Consider the following 21,498-nt stretch of genomic DNA (forward strand, 5'->3'; position numbering starts at 1 on the left):
TTGTACTACATTTAAATTTTTGTTACATAACTTTGGACGATAGGGTCTGAAAATGACACCAGTGAGCTGCTGTTGACACAAAAAATTGTGAAGCCACGTGTTGTGTGAGGGTAGATTTATGCATATTTAACATAAACGTTTAAAGTCGCGATTAAAATGTTTTTTTTTTTTTTTTTTGTGGTTTTGTATGAAGACTTTTGTTTTAGATATAAGGTGAAAAACGCGCGTCGGACTCGAACGAACCAACCACGTGACTTTGGAACCAAAGTCCAAAACAAACAAACCGAGAAGTTTTTGATAGCAAGACAGACAGACTATGACAGACTCTCCCGTCTTATTAAACAAACATGAGGTGGAACGTTGCCTCAGTTACGAGGATCTGATTCCCAGACTGGAGTCTGTCATGGGAAAGTTTTCTAAACGGGACAGTTCAGAAATAATCCAGCCTGTGAGATCTGTGGTCCCTATACAGCAACACAATGGGTATGAATGAATCCATGTTTCAAAATATTGCTATCGTTTACTGACATATTTCTATAGAAGTAAACACTTGATCATGCATCTGTCAGGTTTTTAGGCGTGATGCCTGCATATCTGGCCGCTGAGGGTATTTTATGCACAAAGATGGTGACTTTCTACCAACGTGCAGAGGGCTCCAGTTTACCATCAACTCAAGCCACAGTGTTACTGTTCGATCCCGAGCATGGGCATGTCACAGCGGTGAGACAATCAAACCTCATTCCTTTGAGAGACAGATTACCTTCATATCATGTGCACATCTGTGTATTTCTGAGATTTACTGAATGACCATCTGTGTCAATCACATAAGAGTATGATAAAGAAAATGAAAAATCTGTTAAAAATGTAGTTTAAAACATGTGCCTAGACACGTGCACGTTAAATTCATCTTAATTGGTTTCGAAAAACATTTACATCATTTTCAAGAAAATTTTACATTTAATGATAATTAAAGGGTAGAGTCTTATGTGGCATAACTATCAATAACAATATTGGAACCATTACATTTGCTATGTATTATTATATATATACATTTTACTCATATCTTGGATACATTTGGGAGTACACACTGCAGGTATTATTTTAAAAAATGTTTGAAAGGTGTGTTTTTAAAAATATAAACAATTATTAATTAATATATTATTGTTATGACATATTTTAAAAAACTTGAACCAAAGTTGTCTTGCATTAAAAAATTTAAATGATCTTATATTTTTAGAGAAAATCTACATGGACGGACTGAGTGGCTCCTCTCTGTGATGTCATGCTGGTTGAACCCTATGGTTGAACTACATAACATTATTTTTGGTGTACAAAAGATTTCAAAATATTAATAATAGCATTTTTTTTTTCACTTAGTAAAGTAAAGTTATTTAGAGTTGTATAAGCGGTGGGAAAAATAACAAGCTTCTGCTTCATCCTGCTCCTTTTCGGACATATCGTAATTATTGTTTATAATACTTGATTAGATATAGTTTTTTTCCTTCGGTATGTTGCAACATATTTATTGTATTTTGTTTTATTTTTATCGTGTCTTGTCTCTCAAAAAATAATAAAAAAAGTTTATTTTTAAGAATGTATTATTTAATTGGTTTATTTTAATATAGAAGTTAAAACATGTTTTATTAAAATTATTGAATGTATGAATTGCATTTTCATTGATGACTTATTGATGAAGGTTATGTGGTGTAACCTTCAATAACAGAATATTGGAACCATTAAATAAAAATTAATAACATTTTCATTACTCCTTAGAGATACAATAATTATTTTAAATATATTTTTAATAAATATAATCAATTACTAATTTGACAAATTACAGATTTATTTTTTTTGTAAGTAGGTTTTCTTTATTAAGAATGTATTAATTAATTGGTTGATTTTAGTATAGAGGTAAAAACATGTTAACCACAGAAAATATATAATAATATCATTGTATGTCTGAATTTTATTTATCCTCCCATCCATCCATTAGTGATCAGTCATTTTACCATTGAGGATGACCACACTACCATCCTACAAATAACTGTATAAATCCAGAGCATATTAAAGGAAAGGAAATGTTAGAACAGCATGCTGGAAATGCTTTAGTTCTGTAACTGTATCTCTAATGTCAGATCATGGATGGAGAGGCCATCACAGCCAAACGAACCGCAGCAGTGTCAGCCATATCAGCTAAAGTAGGTTCCTCTGAAACTGACCCCAAATTTGTTATGGTTTTATATATAAAGTCACTTATTCTGAATATGTTTTATCTCTCCAGCTGTTCATGCCAGCTCTTTCAAAGGTGTTGTGCATCCTTGGTTCAGGGCAACAGGCTAGAAGCCATTATAATGTCTTTACTAAGGTCTTCAAGTTCAAAGAGGTAATTAGTCTGAACATGAGAAGTTTGTCCATATATCCAGGTTATAAACTATATTTTGTGTGTCATCCAGTGTTGTGTTTATTTCAGGTCCGTGTGTGGAGTCGAAGGAGAGAAATGGCTCATCGGTTTGTTAATGATCTCCAAGGCCCTGTTAGAGTTTGCTCTTCGCTGAAGGAGGCCGTGACGGGAGCTGATGTAATAGTCACTGCCACAGGTGCTAGTGAACCGATACTCTTTGGCGAGTGGGTCAAATCAGGTGCCCACGTAGCAGGTCAGTTGGCCCACAGATTTCCAATAGATATATTTTGTGAGGATACTGCTAATTGTTAAGCAATATGCTACAAGAGGCCATGTTATACTGTAAATATAGTCACAACTAAAGGAAACTGTAAAGATGCAGTCATATTAGCTATATTTATGAGAAATGTAGCAGGCAAAATAAGGTCTATTGTCAAAGGTGTAGCAATATTTCGGAGCCATAACCATCTGGGCAAGTGCTCCAACATATTGTGTGGGTGCACGTTGGGCAACCCCAGTTCAAGTCCCAGCTTAAGGTCCTTACCTGGTCCAGTTCCCCTCTCTCCTCTCCTATGATTTTCTGTATGTCCTCCTACTGTCCTATCTTAATAAAGGCAAAAAAGCCCAAAAATATAGCTTTAAAAATAAATTGTGTAGTAATGTATGTAGCACAGCTCCCACAGAAATCCCTTTCATAGTTCAGGGAAGAAGGAGCAAAACAACAAAGCAAAAGCAAAGCTCCAGCCCCTCACGGATAACTGAAACAAAACATAAACTAAAACAAAGCAACATAAAGTCCAAGCCTGGTCCTCTCTCCTCCTTCACGGTCGTCACTCCTCCTTTTATCCTTCCCGAGCTCCACCGTGAGACTCGAGATCGTTAACACTTGCTCCATCGGCTTTGCTCCTTTCCCATGACTCTCGGCCCAGCCCTGTTTCTTGCCACATATACCCATAGCCCTTCGCAGGCCGGGAGGTACCCTCGATACTGCGCTCAACATCTGGTCCTTCACCTGCTAAAGGAACTCCTCTGCGATGCCTGGTGGAGGTGCTGGATACCCCTCGGTGTACTGCCTTTGACTCCTCTGCCCCCTGGTGGACGGCAACGGCTCTGGCTTCAGGCGCCCGGCTGCAAGCCTCCCGTTTCCTCCCTCGCCTGCTCCTCCCCATCAAGGCAAACGGTGGCCACTCTTCCGTCCCTTTAAGAATGACAGATGCCCCTCCAACACCCTGGTGGACGGCAGCGAGTTCATCCGTCCCCCGGCAAGTCGTGTCGAGCGCCCATGGCGGCAGACTCTGCTCAGCCCTACTCGATGGCGCTACCGATTTCCCACAGCAGCAAATGCCCTTTGACAGTGCGTTCCCTCCTTCCTCCTGGGTTTTGGCACCAATGTAACAATGTTCATAATTAAGGGAAGAAGGAGGCAAGAACCGGCAAAAGATGAACATAACTTTGGTAATAGTATAAACATAAACAACAACGACTGCCGCATAAACTAAAATAAAGCAACAACATAAAGTCCAGACGTGTCACCTGATCCTCTTTCATCACTCCTCTTTTTATCCTTCTGGAGCTCCTCCGTGGGACTCGCGACCAGTGTGGCGTGTGTGTTGCTCCATTCCCATGGCTCTCTGCCCCGCCCTGCTTCTCGTCACAATCTGCGTGTGGAACATTTTCACCTTCATGTGAAACTCCCAATTGCACAGAATATCCGCAAACAGTGATTGACTGTCGCATGAAGAAATTCAATGACTTCAAGGCTGTTGGTCAAGGCACATATTATCCAATTTGGCCATTATGCTTTCTCCAATGGCAGAGCCATGGACCCTGGTATCTCCCAAAGAAGGCCATCTCTGCTTTGCCTCACATTTTGGCTACATTTCAAAGAGGATAAATCCACCTCCAAAGGGCACTTTGGAGAGAGAACAGTCATGGCCGACATATTGAATGGTCGTTCAAAACTAGTTACTTCAAAGGGCCCTTCAGAATGAAGGATTTTTAAGGGTACAGCAAATGGACACTTTGCTTCCATGATTATTAGCAGCATCTAAATACTGTTTCAGTAGTATAGTCATAAGAAGTAAACAATGTGCACATTAACATGATTTTAGTTTAAAAAATCACTTTCTAACCATGTCTTTGTAAAGCTGTATTAAATTTTACAACTTTTTTCCTTGACAGTATAATTCTGTAAGCTGTGAATTGAAGAACAACTTTACATCTCAAATAAAAGTTTAAAGTTTTACCAGAATAGTTAAATATAAGTAACTAACTTTTATAATAAAAAAAAGCTTTACATTTCTGCTTATATCCTCAAAAAACTGGCCCCATTCACTTCCATTGTAAGTGCTTCACTGTTACCTCGATTTTGCTTCTTTTAAAGGACGAGTTGAAATTATTCTTGTGGTAATCAACATTGCTGTCAATTGAGCTTAAAGAGTAACTTTGCCGATTTTCAACCCACTTTGTCTTGTTAATGGCTAACAATGTTTTCTTGTTCTCTGTGTTTTACCTTCTACCTAGTAACAGAAGGGTTTGCTGAATTATGCATATGAAGAACCTGTCATACTGTAGGAAAATTATGTAATGTATCATGTCAACTTTGCCATACTCCTATTCTATAAAACTGTTGTATTTTTTTTGCTGGTGGGATTCTCTCTGAAATTGGTCTGAGATCCTCCGGCCGCGATTAAAGCATATCCGAAGACATTGTCTGGAGTCTGTTTAGTTATTGCTGTGCAGCAGGTTAGTGGAACACTAGAGACCTTATTCACAAGTGATAGTGTTCAAAAAGCAACGAGACGTCTTTCGACTAAGTGTGAAACTGATGTGCAACGGGGGTTGAATAATTTTGATTAGAACTGTAAACCCCACCCCTGCAAGCTCAACATCTCAAAATCCAATCAACAACCGACGCATAGAACCAAGTCAGGTCTTATATATTTTTTACATCACAATACGGAAAACAATATCATTCGCTACTTGCGTTTCATGGCGACTTTAACATGTATTGAAGCCGAAATGTTCTTCCAAAATAAAAAATGACATGACCAGATTCAGTTTCGCTGCCTTAATAGTGGCCTCTCTGGGTGCTGTGCAGGAATTCAATAAGAAAGTAAACTGATATTTTACATCATAGTTGTTTACTACATTGTTTTTTTATATATTGTGGTGCTGTTTTGTGACAGCGGTTGGCGCTTGTCGTCCAGACTGGAGGGAATTGGATGACGTCTTGATGAGAGAGGCTGTGGTGTATGTGGACAGCAGAGAGGGGGCTACAGCAGAGTCAGGAGACATAGTTCTGTCTGGAGTATGCATCACTCCCTTTAACACTGTCTGATTAATAAAATACAACTGATTTCACCAACATCTATTTGAGTTAACTTACAATACATGTCCAAATTCCTAAACATTTAAATGCTCATTATTTTTCCCTAGGCCCAAGTTTTCGCAGAGCTCGGAGAAGTTATAAATGGATCCTTTCCTGCTCAGCGTGAGAAGACTACGGTATTCAAGTCACTGGGTAACTTGTTTTTCCACAGCTGTGATCTAAAAATCAAGATCAAAATGTACTGAAGAGAAAAAAAGCATTCTCATCACTGATAGGAATTCATATAGTAGCTGAATGTGCCTTAAAAAGCTTGATGTTTGCATTTCAATCCTCTCGAGACAAAAAGGACATTTTGCTATTTATAATTTTTATTATGTAAGTTAAAGCAACCCCTGCTGATCTTTAACCAGAAATGTGGGCCTGTCATGTGGGAGTTGAGTTGTGTTTCTTGGTAAGCACAATTTAGTCCAGGGGCCTCAATTATAAAACACACACATGTGATCAGATTTGATTCTAAATTCAATGAATTTCATTCTACATCGAAATTAAGGAACAAATCACAGGATTTATAAAGGAAAAAATTTATGTGAAAATGTTGTGTACATCATGCATTCAAACTTTTTGTGCTCATATATACCAGTAATTCAAATAAATAAATGTAAATATAATTAGACAATCACAATATGCATTATTATTAGTATTAGTATTAAATTAGCAACTGCTTTGTAATTAGTACAGAGCTTAATATATACATATAATCACATACACACACTCACACATATAACATTGATAAACATATGCACTTGAACTTAAGATGATTTATAAAGGGAGATGCATTTAGGAACATTTTTGTACATATGGACGTTCTAGATATTGTTGTACGTTCACATTTAGGATCATTCAATGCGCATCTATAAAAATAAGGCCCCTGGAATGATAAATTTGGCCTGTGTCAGAGGAAACTAGAGAAAGTAGTGTTGACTTGCTGAATATTTTGCATTTTTAAATGCAGGCATGGGGATACAAGATGCTGTCTCAGCCAAACTTGTTCTGGAGAAGTGGAACAGCGAACATTGAAGAACCGGCCAGCAGTTTCCTCCGCTGGTTGCACAAGAGGAGAACTGGCCCCACGACTGAGCCTGCTTTCTTTCTCCATTCTGTCACCTGATGGAGTTCGGGTTCCTTGCCACTGTCACCTCTGGCTTTCTTAGTTGGGTACACTGTACTGACGCTGCTGTATGAGAACTGAACTGGACGATGACATCATTTTTTGCAGAGCTGCTTTATAGGCAAATTGAACTAATTTAATAATTAATGATCTTTACAATGAAGCTGAATTAACACTGACTTAAGCTGAAATGCATAATTTTCCTGTTATCACTGTAAAGTTGCTTTGAAACAATCTCCTATGTAAATAAGGGTGACTTGACTTGAATAGTCTCATCTGCCATGATGGTAGCGGTGTCTTTTCCCCAATTTACGATTATGCGAACAAAACTGTTCTCGCTCTTTACATAAAAAATTAGTTATGCTGCATCCGAAATCACATATTGTATTGTGTGTACTACATTTGGTTTGAAACAGGATGAATGTTTGTAGTATGAATCAAATTTTGGATGTACCACATCTTCCATGTTGTCATTGTCATGTGACCTATAGGGTCAGTTGCGTCGCTTCACCTCCATTCACAAATCTACTCCTGTGGCCTCATGGGATAGTAAAGTGTCCATTAAATACACACTTCAGCAACTCACTGGAAGTAGTAGGTCATCTGGGGACTTTTCGGCTACCGTTTTAAATATTCGGACATACTACATGGCTCACATACTGTTTTTCACCTACTACCGTATACAGTATGGAAGTAGTCATATTTGGATGCAGCCTTAATCTGTAAGAAAAAATGAGGGCACACTAATAGCAATTATCTTTTTTTTTTTAATACAATTTGAGGTATAGCCAACACTGTATGCTGAACAGGCACAACCTAGACAAATTACTTGCTGGGTTGTACCCAGTTACGTGTTATGTGGATAAACTAATTATTTCAGCAGACATGGAAAACAAAAGACAAAGGTTTTTAGATTGGGTTTCTATTTCAGACATAAAGGTTAATACACTGTCGTTTTAGTGGAGACAGTAAAAGCAGGAATAAGCATTTCAAACTGCCATTGTTACAGAATTTTCTAAATGACACATTCCATGTGCCGAATTACAACCGTTTTCTTTTTAACCAAGACCAATTGTAAGTTTAATACTTGAGGTCCGTAGTCTAACAACAAATCAGTTGAATTACTGTTCTCAAGTATCCACTACATTTCAGCAGTGTTCATGGGAGTCTTTAGAGGATATAAACCCCATAACAGTGTCTACTGTATAGAAATTTCTGACATGCTCAGCTTTCCAACAAAATCCTGGTCTGATACTAGGCACTGGTAGAGCTGTAGTCTAAATACAATACTGGGACTGTAAAATGGATAAAACACTGCCAGACTCCTCTAACAGACTGACTAAAATACAGAGAGATTAAACAAGAGATCTGCCCTTCGGAATATTCAGATACGGTAGTGAAAATATGCTATATGCTGACAAAACAGAGCTATTATCTGCAGTTTAACTAGGTTTGTTTCTTATACAGTTAAACAAAATAAACTCTCAGACATGGGAACCATAACACATCGAACCAATAAAGTGTTTTCTTCAGCTGTCCTCTAGTAAAATAGTTCCTTCAATATTACTGCAACCTCTGACTCTTACAAGTACACAATTAAAAAAAAAAAAAAAAACTCCCTTTAGGAAAAAGAACAAAAAAGAAGAGATTGTTAGTGAGCAAATTGAAATCCACGACTTGGTTTAACTTTTGGCAATAATTAATTTTCTACAAAAATGCAGATTGTAAACAATATATATGGGCTCACAAAGATGGAGAAACAGAGAAACTGAAAGGAGTATTTAGTTTCTTAACATCAAAATGAGGGGAAAATAAAGAACATCATTAGAAGGCAGCAGGAATTTCTTAGTGTATGATGGGAAACAACTATGAATGCTGCTCCCATCCTTCAGAAGCAAATACTCAGGCGTCTTAACAGCTAGTTAGTGGCATAATTCTAATTACAATGCAAGAGAGAGAAATATCTGCATGCATACACTGTGCAGACCGTTTCTTCTTCCCCAACACGCATTTCCCATCATCCCTGCCTCCATTGTTCTCCTCTCAGATGAGCTCAGATTGCAGTTGGTGCTGTCTGTGCAGTCAGTTCAGAAGATATGACACCTCCTCTTTCTTTTCTTCACAGGAGGCGGGCACAGGACCGCACGGATGGCTTCATCGAACACCGTCTTAAGGCCGCGCTGCGTTAAGGCTGAGCACTCCAGGTACTTCACAGCTCCTGAGGCCGAAACAAAAGAAAACCGTAAGTGGATCCAGACAGCTAAGGCTGGGCAAAGTATACTCAAACTCAGTTTATTACAACTGAAAATGATGATTTTGAATTGAAGATGAAATAAAATCGATTCATCAATATTGTCAACCTAGCCCTAACATACACACGTGTAAAGGCCAGTGTTTTACTATTGAAGTGCTGACCTATTTCTTTGGCCATAGCGAGGCCTTGAGGGTAAGTGATGGGAGTGAGCTTCTTCTCTTTCAACTTTTCAATGGTGTCCTTGTCATCTCTCAGATCAAGCTTAGTCCCAACGAGAATTATGGGAGTGTTGGGGCAATGATGTCTGACCTCTGGATACCACTGTCGAAAAAGAAAAGAAAAATCAAAACACACATGTTGAGCTTCCATTGAATTCAAACACATTCAATGGGTAGAGAAAATTTGCACAATATACATAAGCAATACTCTAGAAATATTTATAGCATGTTAGTGTGCAATTTCCAAACCTAGCCTATGTTTTACCCGTGGATAAACACCACAAACTCCTCATTACCAACAACAGCAAATGTCACTTGATCCTTTGAAATGGACGTCACTGGACATTTTGCAGACACAGTAGATTAAAAGAACCTTCTGTCTGCTTCATTAGACGTCAACATGCTATTTTGAGGCTTTGAAATCACATTTGCTCAATCTTTCAAGCCAGACAACTATTCTTAGAGCTTCTTCCTCTTTTCCATTCGCTGCAATCATTTCGAAAGTCGTCTACATTGACTTAAACAACAAAATAGCCGAGGGCTTGCTTACCTTCGCACGGACGTTCTCAAACGAAGCTGGACTCACAAGAGAGAAACAGATCAAGAACACATCCTATAAGAAATGAAAAACACAAATCAGACAAAACCCTCCTTTTATTCCGTCTAAATGTTCAACAATTTTCTTTTAGAATTATATGACTATCTGTAAAACACAGCATTAACTAGACTGTTGCATTAATGAACTGTAAATTGACTTCACTTGTTTCCCAATGAAACAGAGCAACAAAAAAAACACAGTGAGGTTTGTGCCTAGATGACAACAGCAAACAATTGAGCCATTCACTCTCACAGCCTTAGTAACAAAGACAACGACAACACAGAGCTGCCATTAATGCTCTGAGTAACATAAGAAATCACTTTAGCCTGCCAGGAATCAAGACCTGGGCTATTTTTAAACATTTCACCGTCCTAAGGCTTAGTGTTTATTACACTTCCTAAGCAGTATGTCATCAAACTATTTTTGAGATCCTTCCTGCTCTCAAAACTTAAAGGGATAATTCACCCAAAAGTGAAAATTCTGTCATTAGTTACTCACCGTCATGTCGTTCCAAACCCGTAAGACTTTCGTTCAATTCAGAACACAAATGAAGATATTTTTTATGAAATCTGAGAGCTTTCTGTCCCTCTGTTGACAGCTACGAAACTACTTTGGTACGCTACGCACTTTGATGCTTCAAAAAGTTCATAAAGAGATCATAAAACAAATCCATATAAAGTGATCGTGTCTCTTCAGAAAACTCAGACTAAACTGTTCGATTCATGATGAACTGGTTGAATTTAGGCTTTTATTCACATATAAACATTCATCAACTCACACATCAGTTGTGGTAAACAGAAGCTCAAGCATGTTCGCTTGACGTGCGAGAACCAATTAGACTCATTCTCGTGTTACGCACAACGTTTGAGCTTCAGAAAGAACCAATGAGGTTTGTTCTCGCGTGTCAAGCAGTTTCGGGTGAGCTGTTTGTTCATCAATGTTCATATGTGAATAAATAAAAGCAAAGCGATCGAGTCTCTTCAGAACATTTGGACTTAACCACTCAATTCATATGGATTAGTTTTACGATCTCTGAACTTTTTGAAGTGTCAGTGTTTGTTGTGTAGAGTAGACTACCAATGGAGGGACAGAAAGCTCTCAGATTTCATCAAAAAGATCTTCATTTGTGTTCTGAAGATGAACGAAAGGCTTACAGGTTTGAAACGACATGAGGGTGAGTAATGACAGAATTTTCATTTTTGGGTGATCAAGCCAAAGGCAAAGAGTCAAAATTCTCAAAAATGTTATCCTATGGCTTTTTGCTGTAACACAATTATAATATAATATATATAATATAATAATGGGTCCACTGATAAAACCTCAAATAAACATCTAATTATTTAAGAACAATATTGTGATGCATCTGTTTTAGCTCTATTATTATGACAGTACCGTCTGAGGGTAGGAAAGCGGTCGAAGTCTGTCGTAATCCTCCTGTCCTGCTGTATCCCACAGTCCCAAGTTCACCGGCTTTCCATCGACCATCACATTGGCAGAATAATTATCAAACCTGAATGAAAGTTAATAGCATATACTTCAGAGACACTAATGTCATATCTGACATATTTATGAATAAAACAGATTATTCAATGGGGAAACCAGGTAGATGAAGGGGAGGAGTTAAAAAGAACAGTTGTTTTAGTGGTGGAGATAGTTATAACATTTTGATGAAAGATAACAAGACTTTTTTTACTTAGAATAACATGCACAGTTGAAACTGGCACAATAAGACCAGGAATGTGGATTTATAACATAAATGTTGGAATCAAGAACAGAAACATTAATTATACAAATGTATAGTATAGTAATATAATATTTACTACTGAAAATACAACATATTAAAAATCATTATTTTATATTCAATACTCATACTAAACTAAAAACTTTTTAATGCGTTTTCTTTTTTACTTTAAAAGGGACAGGTGACCCCGAAATAAAAACTTGTTCCAAACCTGCATGATTCTCAATCTGCAGAACACAAAAAAATATTTTGAAGAACATATGTTTGAAAGAAATGTTGGCGAGTAAATGACAATAATGTTCATTCTGGCTGAACTGTCCCTTTAGGAAACTCAGGGTAAGAGTGAGGTCGCCTTACACAGTGGGAATGTACTCCCCAGGAAAAGCATTGGTGGTGTAGCTGATCAGAAGGCATGTTTTTCCCACAGCCCTGAGGGAAGAAATAAAACATCTCAAAAATCACCAGATACAGATCTGATTTTATGATATAAACTGAGGTCATCTCTTATAATTGCTTTTCAGCTAAACAATGATTCATTTCCCAATTAAAATTAAATAGGGCAAAGAATTATAAGTGGGTTTGGTTGACTTTATTAATCACTGCAACACTCCCACACATTCAGACAGCATTTGCTCAAGTTTACTGTATATGAATGACGTAAGCCTAACATTTAAAGGAATACTCAGGGAAGGGCTTCAGTTTAGCAACAGCGAAAAACACTGATAAAGCAGTTTGACTCCAGACTATAAATACACGGACATTTAAAAAGTCCAGAATCAAGTAATTTTCGCTGGCACAACATAAAGTGTAAAACAGAATTAATGATATATATACACACATGGGAACTTTTATTCGTCTTTGTACCTCACATTACACATACATAAACGCTCTTTTAAAATATCTGTGAGCTACAAAGACGAACAAAAGTTCCCAAATCAAAGGCCCTCAAGTTACCTAAACTCAAAACACAAGAAACGGCTAATACGTGTAAAACATTATTCCACGAAAAATATAATAGTGAAAATAGGGGGAAACTCACCCGTCCCCGACGACCACACACTTTATGGCCTGCATTTGTGTTCACTTAGCAAGCTATCCCGCTAGCTTTATCTGTGAATGAATCAATAAAAGCTGCTCTGACCGGGATAACCCGTCCTCAAAATTCAACACGCACAAACCAAGAGATGAGTCGATAAAAGTTGAACGATAATGTGAAATTTCACTCAAACTCGACGGAGTAAAGTTAGCTAGCCGACCGCATTCCAGCGCATTTGCTGCTGTTGTTGCTGCTCCAGTTGAACAAACAGCCACCACCCTAAAATCTCAGTCAGATCCCGGTCTGCACACACGCACACACACATATCCCGACCCGTCCCGAACAATAAACACACTCTCTGCTGCCTCTTGATGGACTGGAGCGGATCTACGTCTCGTATAACTCTAACCAGGAACAGTCCTAGTTCGATTTTAAATATTATCAAAACTTTCATGCCTTGAAGATGTAATTAGTAGCTAGTAATTACATTCTTTTTTTTTTAGAGAGATGTACCCAACACTATGCATAAATTATGTTTGGAGAATAATGTTTTGAATATATCAGTTTCAATGTAGAAACATTAATTGATTGAAAAAAAAAAATGAAATAATAGGCTTCTTTTTAAATATGAAACTAAAACCAGGGAAAATTAATTTCCACTATCTCAGTTTAATATTCAGTGAGGGGAAGGAGTGTGTGGGAAACAGTCAGTATTTCATCTGATGCCAGTATTGTGAATGTTTGTGTTTGAACTGAGCAGCTCCAGATGCAGCAGAGCTCTAACTGTGGTGACATCATATGGAGAATGCGTCATGGCAACTCTAAACGACAACTCTGACTCTGGTCTAATGTTGGTGTGTTAGAAGTAAATCGATTGAAAGACTTCGAGACTTTCTGCAGATATTGAATTCTTTAACATTCGGTGTCCATAATGGCGCTGTTTAGCAGTATATTTAGTAAATTGTTTGGGTGTTTTGCTCCGTTTTTGCGCAGAAGGGAGACACCTCAGAGAGCACAGCAGTGTGCAGCGCAAGAATCAGCGGCTGGATCCAGAGAAGCTGGAGAAAAGAAAAGGAAGGTGAGAAAACGGAGGAAACAGAAGATCACAGGGCCAACGCCACTTGTGGAGGTCAAACCTCTGCATTCTACAGTAAGATCTTCCTTCTTAAAGCCAATAGAGGGAGAACTCCCAAAGCTTCCAAGTGTCTCCGGACACCTCGCTCTACCAGGCGCTCGCCTCAAACCCCTGCCGCCAGTGACAAAACCAGCCGTGCATCCTAAACCAGTTCCAGCACCTGAGGATGTGTTATCCCTGCCATCTTCTCCGCTTCAAGTGAATCCTCCCAAAACGTCGGCGGCTCCATGTCCAGATGAAGTTGTTTCCTTCCGACGCTCTTCATCCCAGATGCATCCATTGGCGGTTCCTCCACGTCCCACTCCAGCACCTGATGCACTGTTTTCCATCCGACGCTCTTCATCCCAAATGCGTCCTACGAAACCACAGATGGTTCCATTGGCGGTTCCTCCACGTCCCACTCCAGCACCTGATGAACTGTTTTCTATCCGGTGCTCCTCATCCCAAATGCATCCTCCCAAAGGACTTCCTCCGAGGCCCACTCCTGCACCTGATGAAGTCGTTGCTCTGCGACGTCCTCCCACCCGGAAGCCTCAGCCGTTCACTTCCCCGTTTGAGCCACTTCCACAACTCATGCTGGTTGACATCGAGGATGAGGAGAACGAGTATGTGGAGTACAGAGGGAAGACCATCCAGGCCAGTGACTTACTCGAGACTGAACGCTCCCAAACGCCGGAGGCTGAAATGAGAGTGAGAAAGATGTTTGCTTGGTTGGAGAAGGACAGCGAGGTGCAGGAGGAAGCGTGGGCGAGCGAAGTGGAGGAGATCCAGGGATTTGAGGAAGAGGAAGGTGACCCCAGGGAAATGGGAGACTCCAAGGCCATGCAAGGCCATTCGGATGAGGCGTCTCAGATCGATGAGCACATGACGAAGCTCTTCTGTGTAGCCTCTCCTGACGGCCCCAAGACTGAGACCCAGCACAAGGCCAACGTCCAGAAAATGTGCAAAAGGAAAGTTCCACTTTTTCTGTTCACCTGGGCAGAGGAGAAGGCCAAGAAACAGGAGGAGAAGAAAATAATCAAAGAGGAGGAGCGAAGAGAAAAAGAGTTGCTGCTTGAGCGCTACACGAACGATCCGAGACTGAAGCACTTGTGGATCAACAAGCACAACCGCAACTACAACTCCTCCTAATGCGGATCATCGTCCCTCCTCACCTTTAACCTGTGTAAATAAAAAAGATTGCAAACTAAAATTTTAAAGATCCATGACTCCTCCTGACTATAAAAAAACATAAAACACGTGTAATATGAAGTGAATCAATTTGAACTAATTTGAGAAAAGAAAATATTTGTTAATCAAGTAAACCATAGTTGCTTCAATCCAGTTTATCTCCATCTTGAAATAATATCAAATGTATTCTTATATTTACTTTATAAACGTAAGTAAAAAAAAAAAAGATTTCACTGCAAAGAGCCACAACATAAAGATTGACATCTTTACAATAATTATAAAAGGCCTTTTACTTCCTTATAAAAAAAAGACAACAGAAGGCATTTAGTAGATTGTAATCAACAGGTTTTCCAGCTAAGTTGATCATGCTGACGATTCAGAGGCCTTCAGATATTCTGATATCAAATATGATGCAATAGACTTTATAGGGCTAACTAACAAATTACATATAAATTATATTTTTTGCCACCATTTTGGGAATAAATTCAGTGGAGAATGAAGGGAGTTGAAGGACGATTTTAAGGTTTCATTTATGACGTGGAACATCATATTATAAAATCTCAGTCTAGTGTTGGCAAAGTACCGGTACTTCGGTATTGAAAATGTGACGATTCCAACATTTATGTAACGTTAGTACCGCACCGGGTATATTCGGTACCCACTACAGCTGCTTTAAGTCGCTTCCGTGTTTTTCTCTAAGCGCGGGCTCCAGACTAACTTTTTGACTTGGAGCATGCACTGTCTGTATCCGTTATATACCAAGATATATTTAGTTTCTGTGTATATTAAACTGCAAAAAGAATATTTAAATATTAACCCTGCATATTCTGCTTGTCTCTGTGCGAATGAATGGCGCAGACGCGCGGTTTCATTTACCTCTCACACACACACACACACACACACAGACACACACACTGAAGCACGAGTGATGCTCGCGCTGTTTTCAATCTCTGCTGCCTCACGATATGATGACATGATGAAATTCATCTCCAGAGCCACTCTTAGAGTCACTTCATGAGCATTTTACCGTTCAATTTGAGAAAAAACTATCGTCATATTATACACACAGAAACTCAAAGGTCTTCACGACAACCCGTCAAAATAAAAGGTCGGTTTAACTTGAAAAAAAAAAAAAATAATAAAAACTTGAATAAAATAAATAATATGTGCAGTAGATTTAGCTACGTCTCCATGGGATTTTTTTATAAGCAATATTTAAGTTTAAACAGCATGTAGCCTTTAATGCTTATTATTATGATTACCATCATAAATAAAGTCATTGAATTGAATTGAATATTTTTTTCAAGTAGTTGAATAAAATAGAAAAATAGTTCCAACAGATTTTGCTGTGATACCGAAATTGGTACTGATCGTAAAATTGATGGTATTGGTACCGACTACTGAAATTTTGGTATCGTGACATCCGTAGTCTAGTGCATAACTCTTAATGCATGTCTGTCTACTGTTTAGAGAACTTGACCTTTTTAAACTAAAGATTGGTTAAAAATAATACAGATACTAGACATAATTAATCATAACTAATTATTTATTTTATTGATCAGATGGCAGTGAAGTTTGCCACAAAGCAGAAAGACTTGCTTTATCAGCACTAAGTAGGCTGTACTCTATTTTTTCCTGTGTCAAAAATTACTGCACCACCTTATCCACAATAATAAACACACAATCCTTTTTAAAATAATAAAAAATAGAATTTTATTTGAAAAGCCAACCTATAAAGATCACATGGCAATTCCCTTACAAAATCCCTTGCATAAAGATCATGAAAATCCAAACTCACCATATCAACTTAAATACAAAAAAAGCCATTTATAAATAGGGCACATATCAGCTGGCAAAAAAAAAAAATGAAAACAAAAAAAGCTCAAAATTGAAGAACTTAACAAAACATTTAGTCTAAAATACATTCTTCACTGTTTTGTTTGTAGAATTTTGTGGTGAATAATAATAATAATAATAAATGAAAAAAAGCATAACCCTGATGACAGACAAAATTGGAAACAGTGTGATGCATCAGAATGAGACGAGTGCAAGTGCTGAGTCTGACCTTGAGGCCTAACAGTACATGTACCAGCATGCAATCGTATTTTAACTGTAGCTCTATGGCACATTATTTGTTTCTTAAGAGTGACTATTCCTCTTTTTTCCAGTGCATGAGTGACGAATTGTCAGGAGTTCATAATGTTCCAAGTGCTTGCAAGTCATTCATCAACAAGCTTCCCATGCACCCGGAAACGGTACACACAAGTGTATTCAGGATGACCCCAGTTAGACAGCACTCTCATCTCAATGATCTGAAAAGCTCTCGTCACCTCCTCCTTGAAGACAGAGATACAGAATTACAAGTTTAGGCAAGATTTATCAAAATCCAATAAAGATTACAAATAAACACTAGTTTAGCCACCTCTGGTGTTGAGACAAAGATTAAAGAATACTAGGGCATGTGAATTTAAAAATAAAAAAAGGTGCATGGATAAATCCTTTATAATAAATAGAATTGATTGACCCTAGGCGGTGTAGCTCTGTAGCTCTAGGCATTTATGAATTTCTTCTTTCAGCCGAACACAATCATCATATTAAATAATATCCTGGCTCTTCCCAGTTTGGTAATGGCCGTATGGATTAATTTTATGATGGATGGATGCGTTTTTTGGAACTTCAAAACTCTGGCGCCATTCAATGCCATTACAAAACTGGGAAGAGCCACGATATTTTTTGACATAACTCCAATTGCGTTTGGCTGAGCAAAGAAAGTCATATACACCTAGGATGGCTGAGGGCGAAATCTTATTCATTAGTATATTCATTGGAGAGAAGTAGAAACCCTGATATTATTTGAATTCTATGTGTTCTTACATATACATTGAAGTCTCGTGGGGCACTGCTAATGTTGCCGGTGGGCGACAGGGATTTGGGCGTATGATCCAGAGAAAAGGCTGTAGGCACAATCTTCATGGACAAGCCGATCACCAGATAACCATATGAACCTTTAAATGCCCAGCAGTTCCCAGGATGCACGTCTGGCTGTAGGGACAAATGGATGAAGAGAAACAGTGATATAGACAGAAGAGAAAGAGACCATTGGAAATCAAAGCTTGACTTTACAAATGAATACACACAAAATGAGAATTCTCAAAGGTGTCAGACCTGTATGACTACACGTGGTGACTGAGAGAAGTACCACAGCGGGAGGCCAAACAGACTCATCAGTGCCGTTTTGGTGTTGAAGGACTCTGAGCAACGAGTGCTTATGATGCCCCCTCCTACAGACACAAAGAAATGCAGATCTTGTCATATTTAGGCTAGTACCATGCATTAGACGTTCACCCAACAGTCTGTGGGCATGACGTCTGAGGCAAAGGCACACAAAATTCTTTCCACAGGCCATTTCCCTCCTGAACACGTAACATGCCCCCCAAGCATATGCCTGTAAGTGCAATACTCCCACTGTCTAGTGCAATAAACTCAGGTGATATTTATATCTATATTATTCATACTACAAAAAAACTGTAAATATGTTCATAATCTGTAACATGCACTAGACTCCCACTGTCTAGTGTAATATTCTCTAATTCAGGTGATATTTATATTTATATTATTCATACTACTCAAATACTGTAAATATGTTCATAATATGTAAATGTTTATTCGGACTAAACCCAACTGTGACCCTACTTTTTTACTATTTATACTATTTGTATTTTTATTCTTTTAAATATATTTTATTCTTAGAATTGTATTACTATGTTTCTTGTTGTATTTGTATATGTGCACTGGAAGCTTCAGTACCAAGAAAAATTCCTTGTGGGTGCAAGGCAAGCACACTTAGCAATAAAGCTCTTTCTGATTCTGATTCTGATTCTGATTCTTTCTGATTCGAAATAAACACGAGATTTGAAGTCGTCATGTGATTGGTTGAATTCTACAGGATTTCAAGGAGACGTGTATCGCGTGTCCGCCTGGAAACAAAGTCGTTGTGATGCCAAACCCCCTCATGGAATAAGAAAAGTTGTGTTCACAGCTGTGACAATGAGCACTTATCAGGATCAACTAAATCATTGGTCGTTGCAACAGAGTGAATAGCGGTTAGTGCTCTGCATTTATCGGCATTGAACAGCAATCACACCGAATCGTTGTTCAGACCGTCACCTTTGAAACAAGCCCAACATAGAAGTTGCTCGCCATAAAAAAGCACCTCTTCAGAGGAACGAATCACAAGCTGCTATTGTGAACGCGCCACTCCGCCGCTGTGTGTGTTCTGGTGAGAAGAAAAACTGTTTTATATTGTTCATCCAAAGCATCACTAAATATTTAAATGTTAAGTTCTGATCTATCATTCTCTTACTGTTATATGATTCAATGACATTACAAAGTGAATCTATTGAAGGTGTTTTTCACTGCACGTTTTTCAGTTTAAAAAATCTTTCAGTTTTTATAATTTTTTGTGAAATGATTTGGTAGTCAGAGGTGTTGACTCAATAACTACAACTGTTAACTAACAATAAACTCTTTATTGTTCCATCACGTTCAACAAAGCCGCTCTTCCTCTCATAGGACGCCAGACCGAACAACCAAAAAAGAAAAACGCGCTAACCCATAAAGGCTGCTCTTCGCACATGTGCAGTAAAAGAAACATAACTTAACAATCTCCCTTTTTTTTCTCCATTTTTTTCATGTTAAAGTTTTAGAACATAAGTATTTGTTATTATTATTACAGGATAACAGGTTAACTTAAGTGCTTCAGCTTCAGTTTAAATGACAAGACATTGACAAAACATAAGCAATTCATTGTCAAATCCGTTCAGTGCTTAAGATAGCAAACACCTGTGCTGAGAGCTTTCAGAAGGCCAAGTGCAGATGCGCCCTTTTTTGTCAAGCAGTTAGCTATCTGCTCTTTAGCGGCTGACCACAAGATCTGCTCAGTAGTTCCAGAATGTATCTTCATACTGCTGATTTCTAGGCGCAGTCTCTTTTCGGTTACAGATTTTGTAGATTTGAGAGCATCGAGAAGGGAATGATTGTCTATTACACACACAATAGGCACATTGATGCATGAGCAGCCACCAGTGGTAATCTCAGAGTATAGTGTAGCGAGGAAAACTGCAGTCAAGTGCCAAAGTCTCTCCTGCTAAGGTACTCCGTACATCTCTCCTGATCCATTTTGACTGCCAAGATATAGGTGAAAATTTTCCATTTTCCCCTATAAGCATGATGAAATGTCCACCCTGTGTGCCACCGTCCGGAAGATTTCCCATTGAGGAATCACTGTACACCACCAATTTAACAGAACTGTTTTCCCATAAGTCCTGGAACCTCTTCTGATTTCAGTTTTCTGATTAGTTTATTTGCATAATGCAGGGTCTGAGCAGTAGCATGCTTTGTGTTAGATGCCAACATGGATATGTCATATATCATGTCAGGTCGGCTTTGCCTGGCAACCCACAATATTTGTCCAATCTTTGATTTTAGCATATCCATCTCAACATCTGTCAATGACGCTTCATGTTGTGTTGCTCTGGTGGAGTCCACTGGGATGGGTAGCAGATTTTTTATGTACAGTATGTTCCTTGTTGTACTTGTATTTCATCCTCCTTAGAATGTACTTCTACTCCAATGTAGCTGAAACTGTCATGTTCTTCCCGTCCGACTTGAAAGGCAGCTTCAGTTGAGGAATGATATTTATGGAGAATGCATCTGTACCAAATAAAGTCATCCACATGTGACGCAAGAATCCCTATCACCTTGCAGGAATCATCCACCCAGTAAAACACTGCTGTTGCATGGTGTCTTTCACTCTATTGTACCAGAATAAAGAAGCATCTGTTAGGCCATAAACACATTTTTTTTTCAACTTCCATATGGTAACTTTGTTCTGCACTTCTTGTGGTGGGTGAATGTAAATATCTCTGGTTAACTCTTTACCTTGTAAAAAGGCTGCTTTAATGTCCATGGAGTTAAGCTGCCATTTATACTGACATATGACTGCCATGATCATTTTTAGAGACTCCGAGGCACTTGTCGGTGAGTCTTTGGGAAAGTCTTGAGTGCCTTATGTACAATTCCAGTAGTTGTTTCTTTAAGTGTGCACACCCACCTCATGGAGACACACTTCTGGCCTTCATCTTTCACTTCTTCAAATACGTTATTTCTCTTCCAGGTGCTGAGTTCTGTATTTTTTGCAGGCATGAAGAGATCATCATGTACTATCAATATATCATCTTCATTGTAGTCAGTGCTCAACTTAGCATGTTCGGACCTGAACATTGTCCATTTATCTTATTACAGATTGACTGATGCAGTTGTGCCAGCAATTTCCTCAGACTCACTGTACTGCAAATTGTACCAGTGTTTGCTTGCCGGTTGCCTTTCCTGCTCGGCCGAGGATTTTTCCAGTATGGATTTGTCCACTTTGATTATCTGTGTATTTA

The 21,498-nt window shown here is 38.5% G+C and overlaps 3 protein-coding genes across 3 annotated transcripts in view; 1 reads left to right on the top strand and 2 right to left on the bottom strand.

The window, feature by feature from the left end:
- The first annotated feature begins 235 nt into the window (after positions 1-235).
- On the top strand, positions 236-7,265 carry crym (crystallin, mu). Its single transcript, XM_081392605.1, has 8 exons — positions 236-483; positions 570-720; positions 2,136-2,198; positions 2,282-2,383; positions 2,471-2,654; positions 5,590-5,711; positions 5,840-5,924; positions 6,745-7,265. Exons 1-8 carry the CDS (start codon positions 317-319, stop codon positions 6,807-6,809), a joined length of 939 nt encoding a protein of 312 aa, XP_081248731.1. The 5' UTR covers positions 236-316; the 3' UTR covers positions 6,810-7,265.
- On the bottom strand, positions 7,066-13,120 carry rac1a (Rac family small GTPase 1a). Its single transcript, XM_081392606.1, has 6 exons — positions 12,751-13,120; positions 12,069-12,140; positions 11,363-11,480; positions 9,923-9,985; positions 9,316-9,475; positions 7,066-9,118 (listed from the first exon to the last, which is right to left on the bottom strand). Exons 1-6 carry the CDS (start codon positions 12,783-12,785, stop codon positions 8,988-8,990), a joined length of 579 nt encoding a protein of 192 aa, XP_081248732.1. The 5' UTR covers positions 12,786-13,120; the 3' UTR covers positions 7,066-8,987.
- Positions 13,121-16,744: 3,624 nt separating this feature from the next.
- LOC308707346 (SUN domain-containing protein 1-like) overlaps positions 16,745-21,498 on the bottom strand; it is a 33,008-nt gene continuing 28,254 nt past the window's right edge. Inside the window, exons 2-4 of the mRNA XM_081393738.1 lie at positions 18,218-18,333; positions 17,927-18,094; positions 16,745-17,388 (exon numbers count right to left, since the gene is read on the bottom strand). Of these exons, the coding sequence (XP_081249864.1) occupies positions 17,272-17,388; positions 17,927-18,094; positions 18,218-18,277 (345 nt within the window). The 5' untranslated portion in view covers positions 18,278-18,333 and the 3' untranslated portion in view covers positions 16,745-17,271. The remainder of the gene's footprint in view (positions 17,389-17,926; positions 18,095-18,217; positions 18,334-21,498) is intronic.

Source organism: Scardinius erythrophthalmus (assembly GCF_964197995.2).
Source record: "Scardinius erythrophthalmus genome assembly, chromosome: 18".
Classification (NCBI taxonomy): Eukaryota; Metazoa; Chordata; class Actinopteri; order Cypriniformes; family Leuciscidae; genus Scardinius; species Scardinius erythrophthalmus.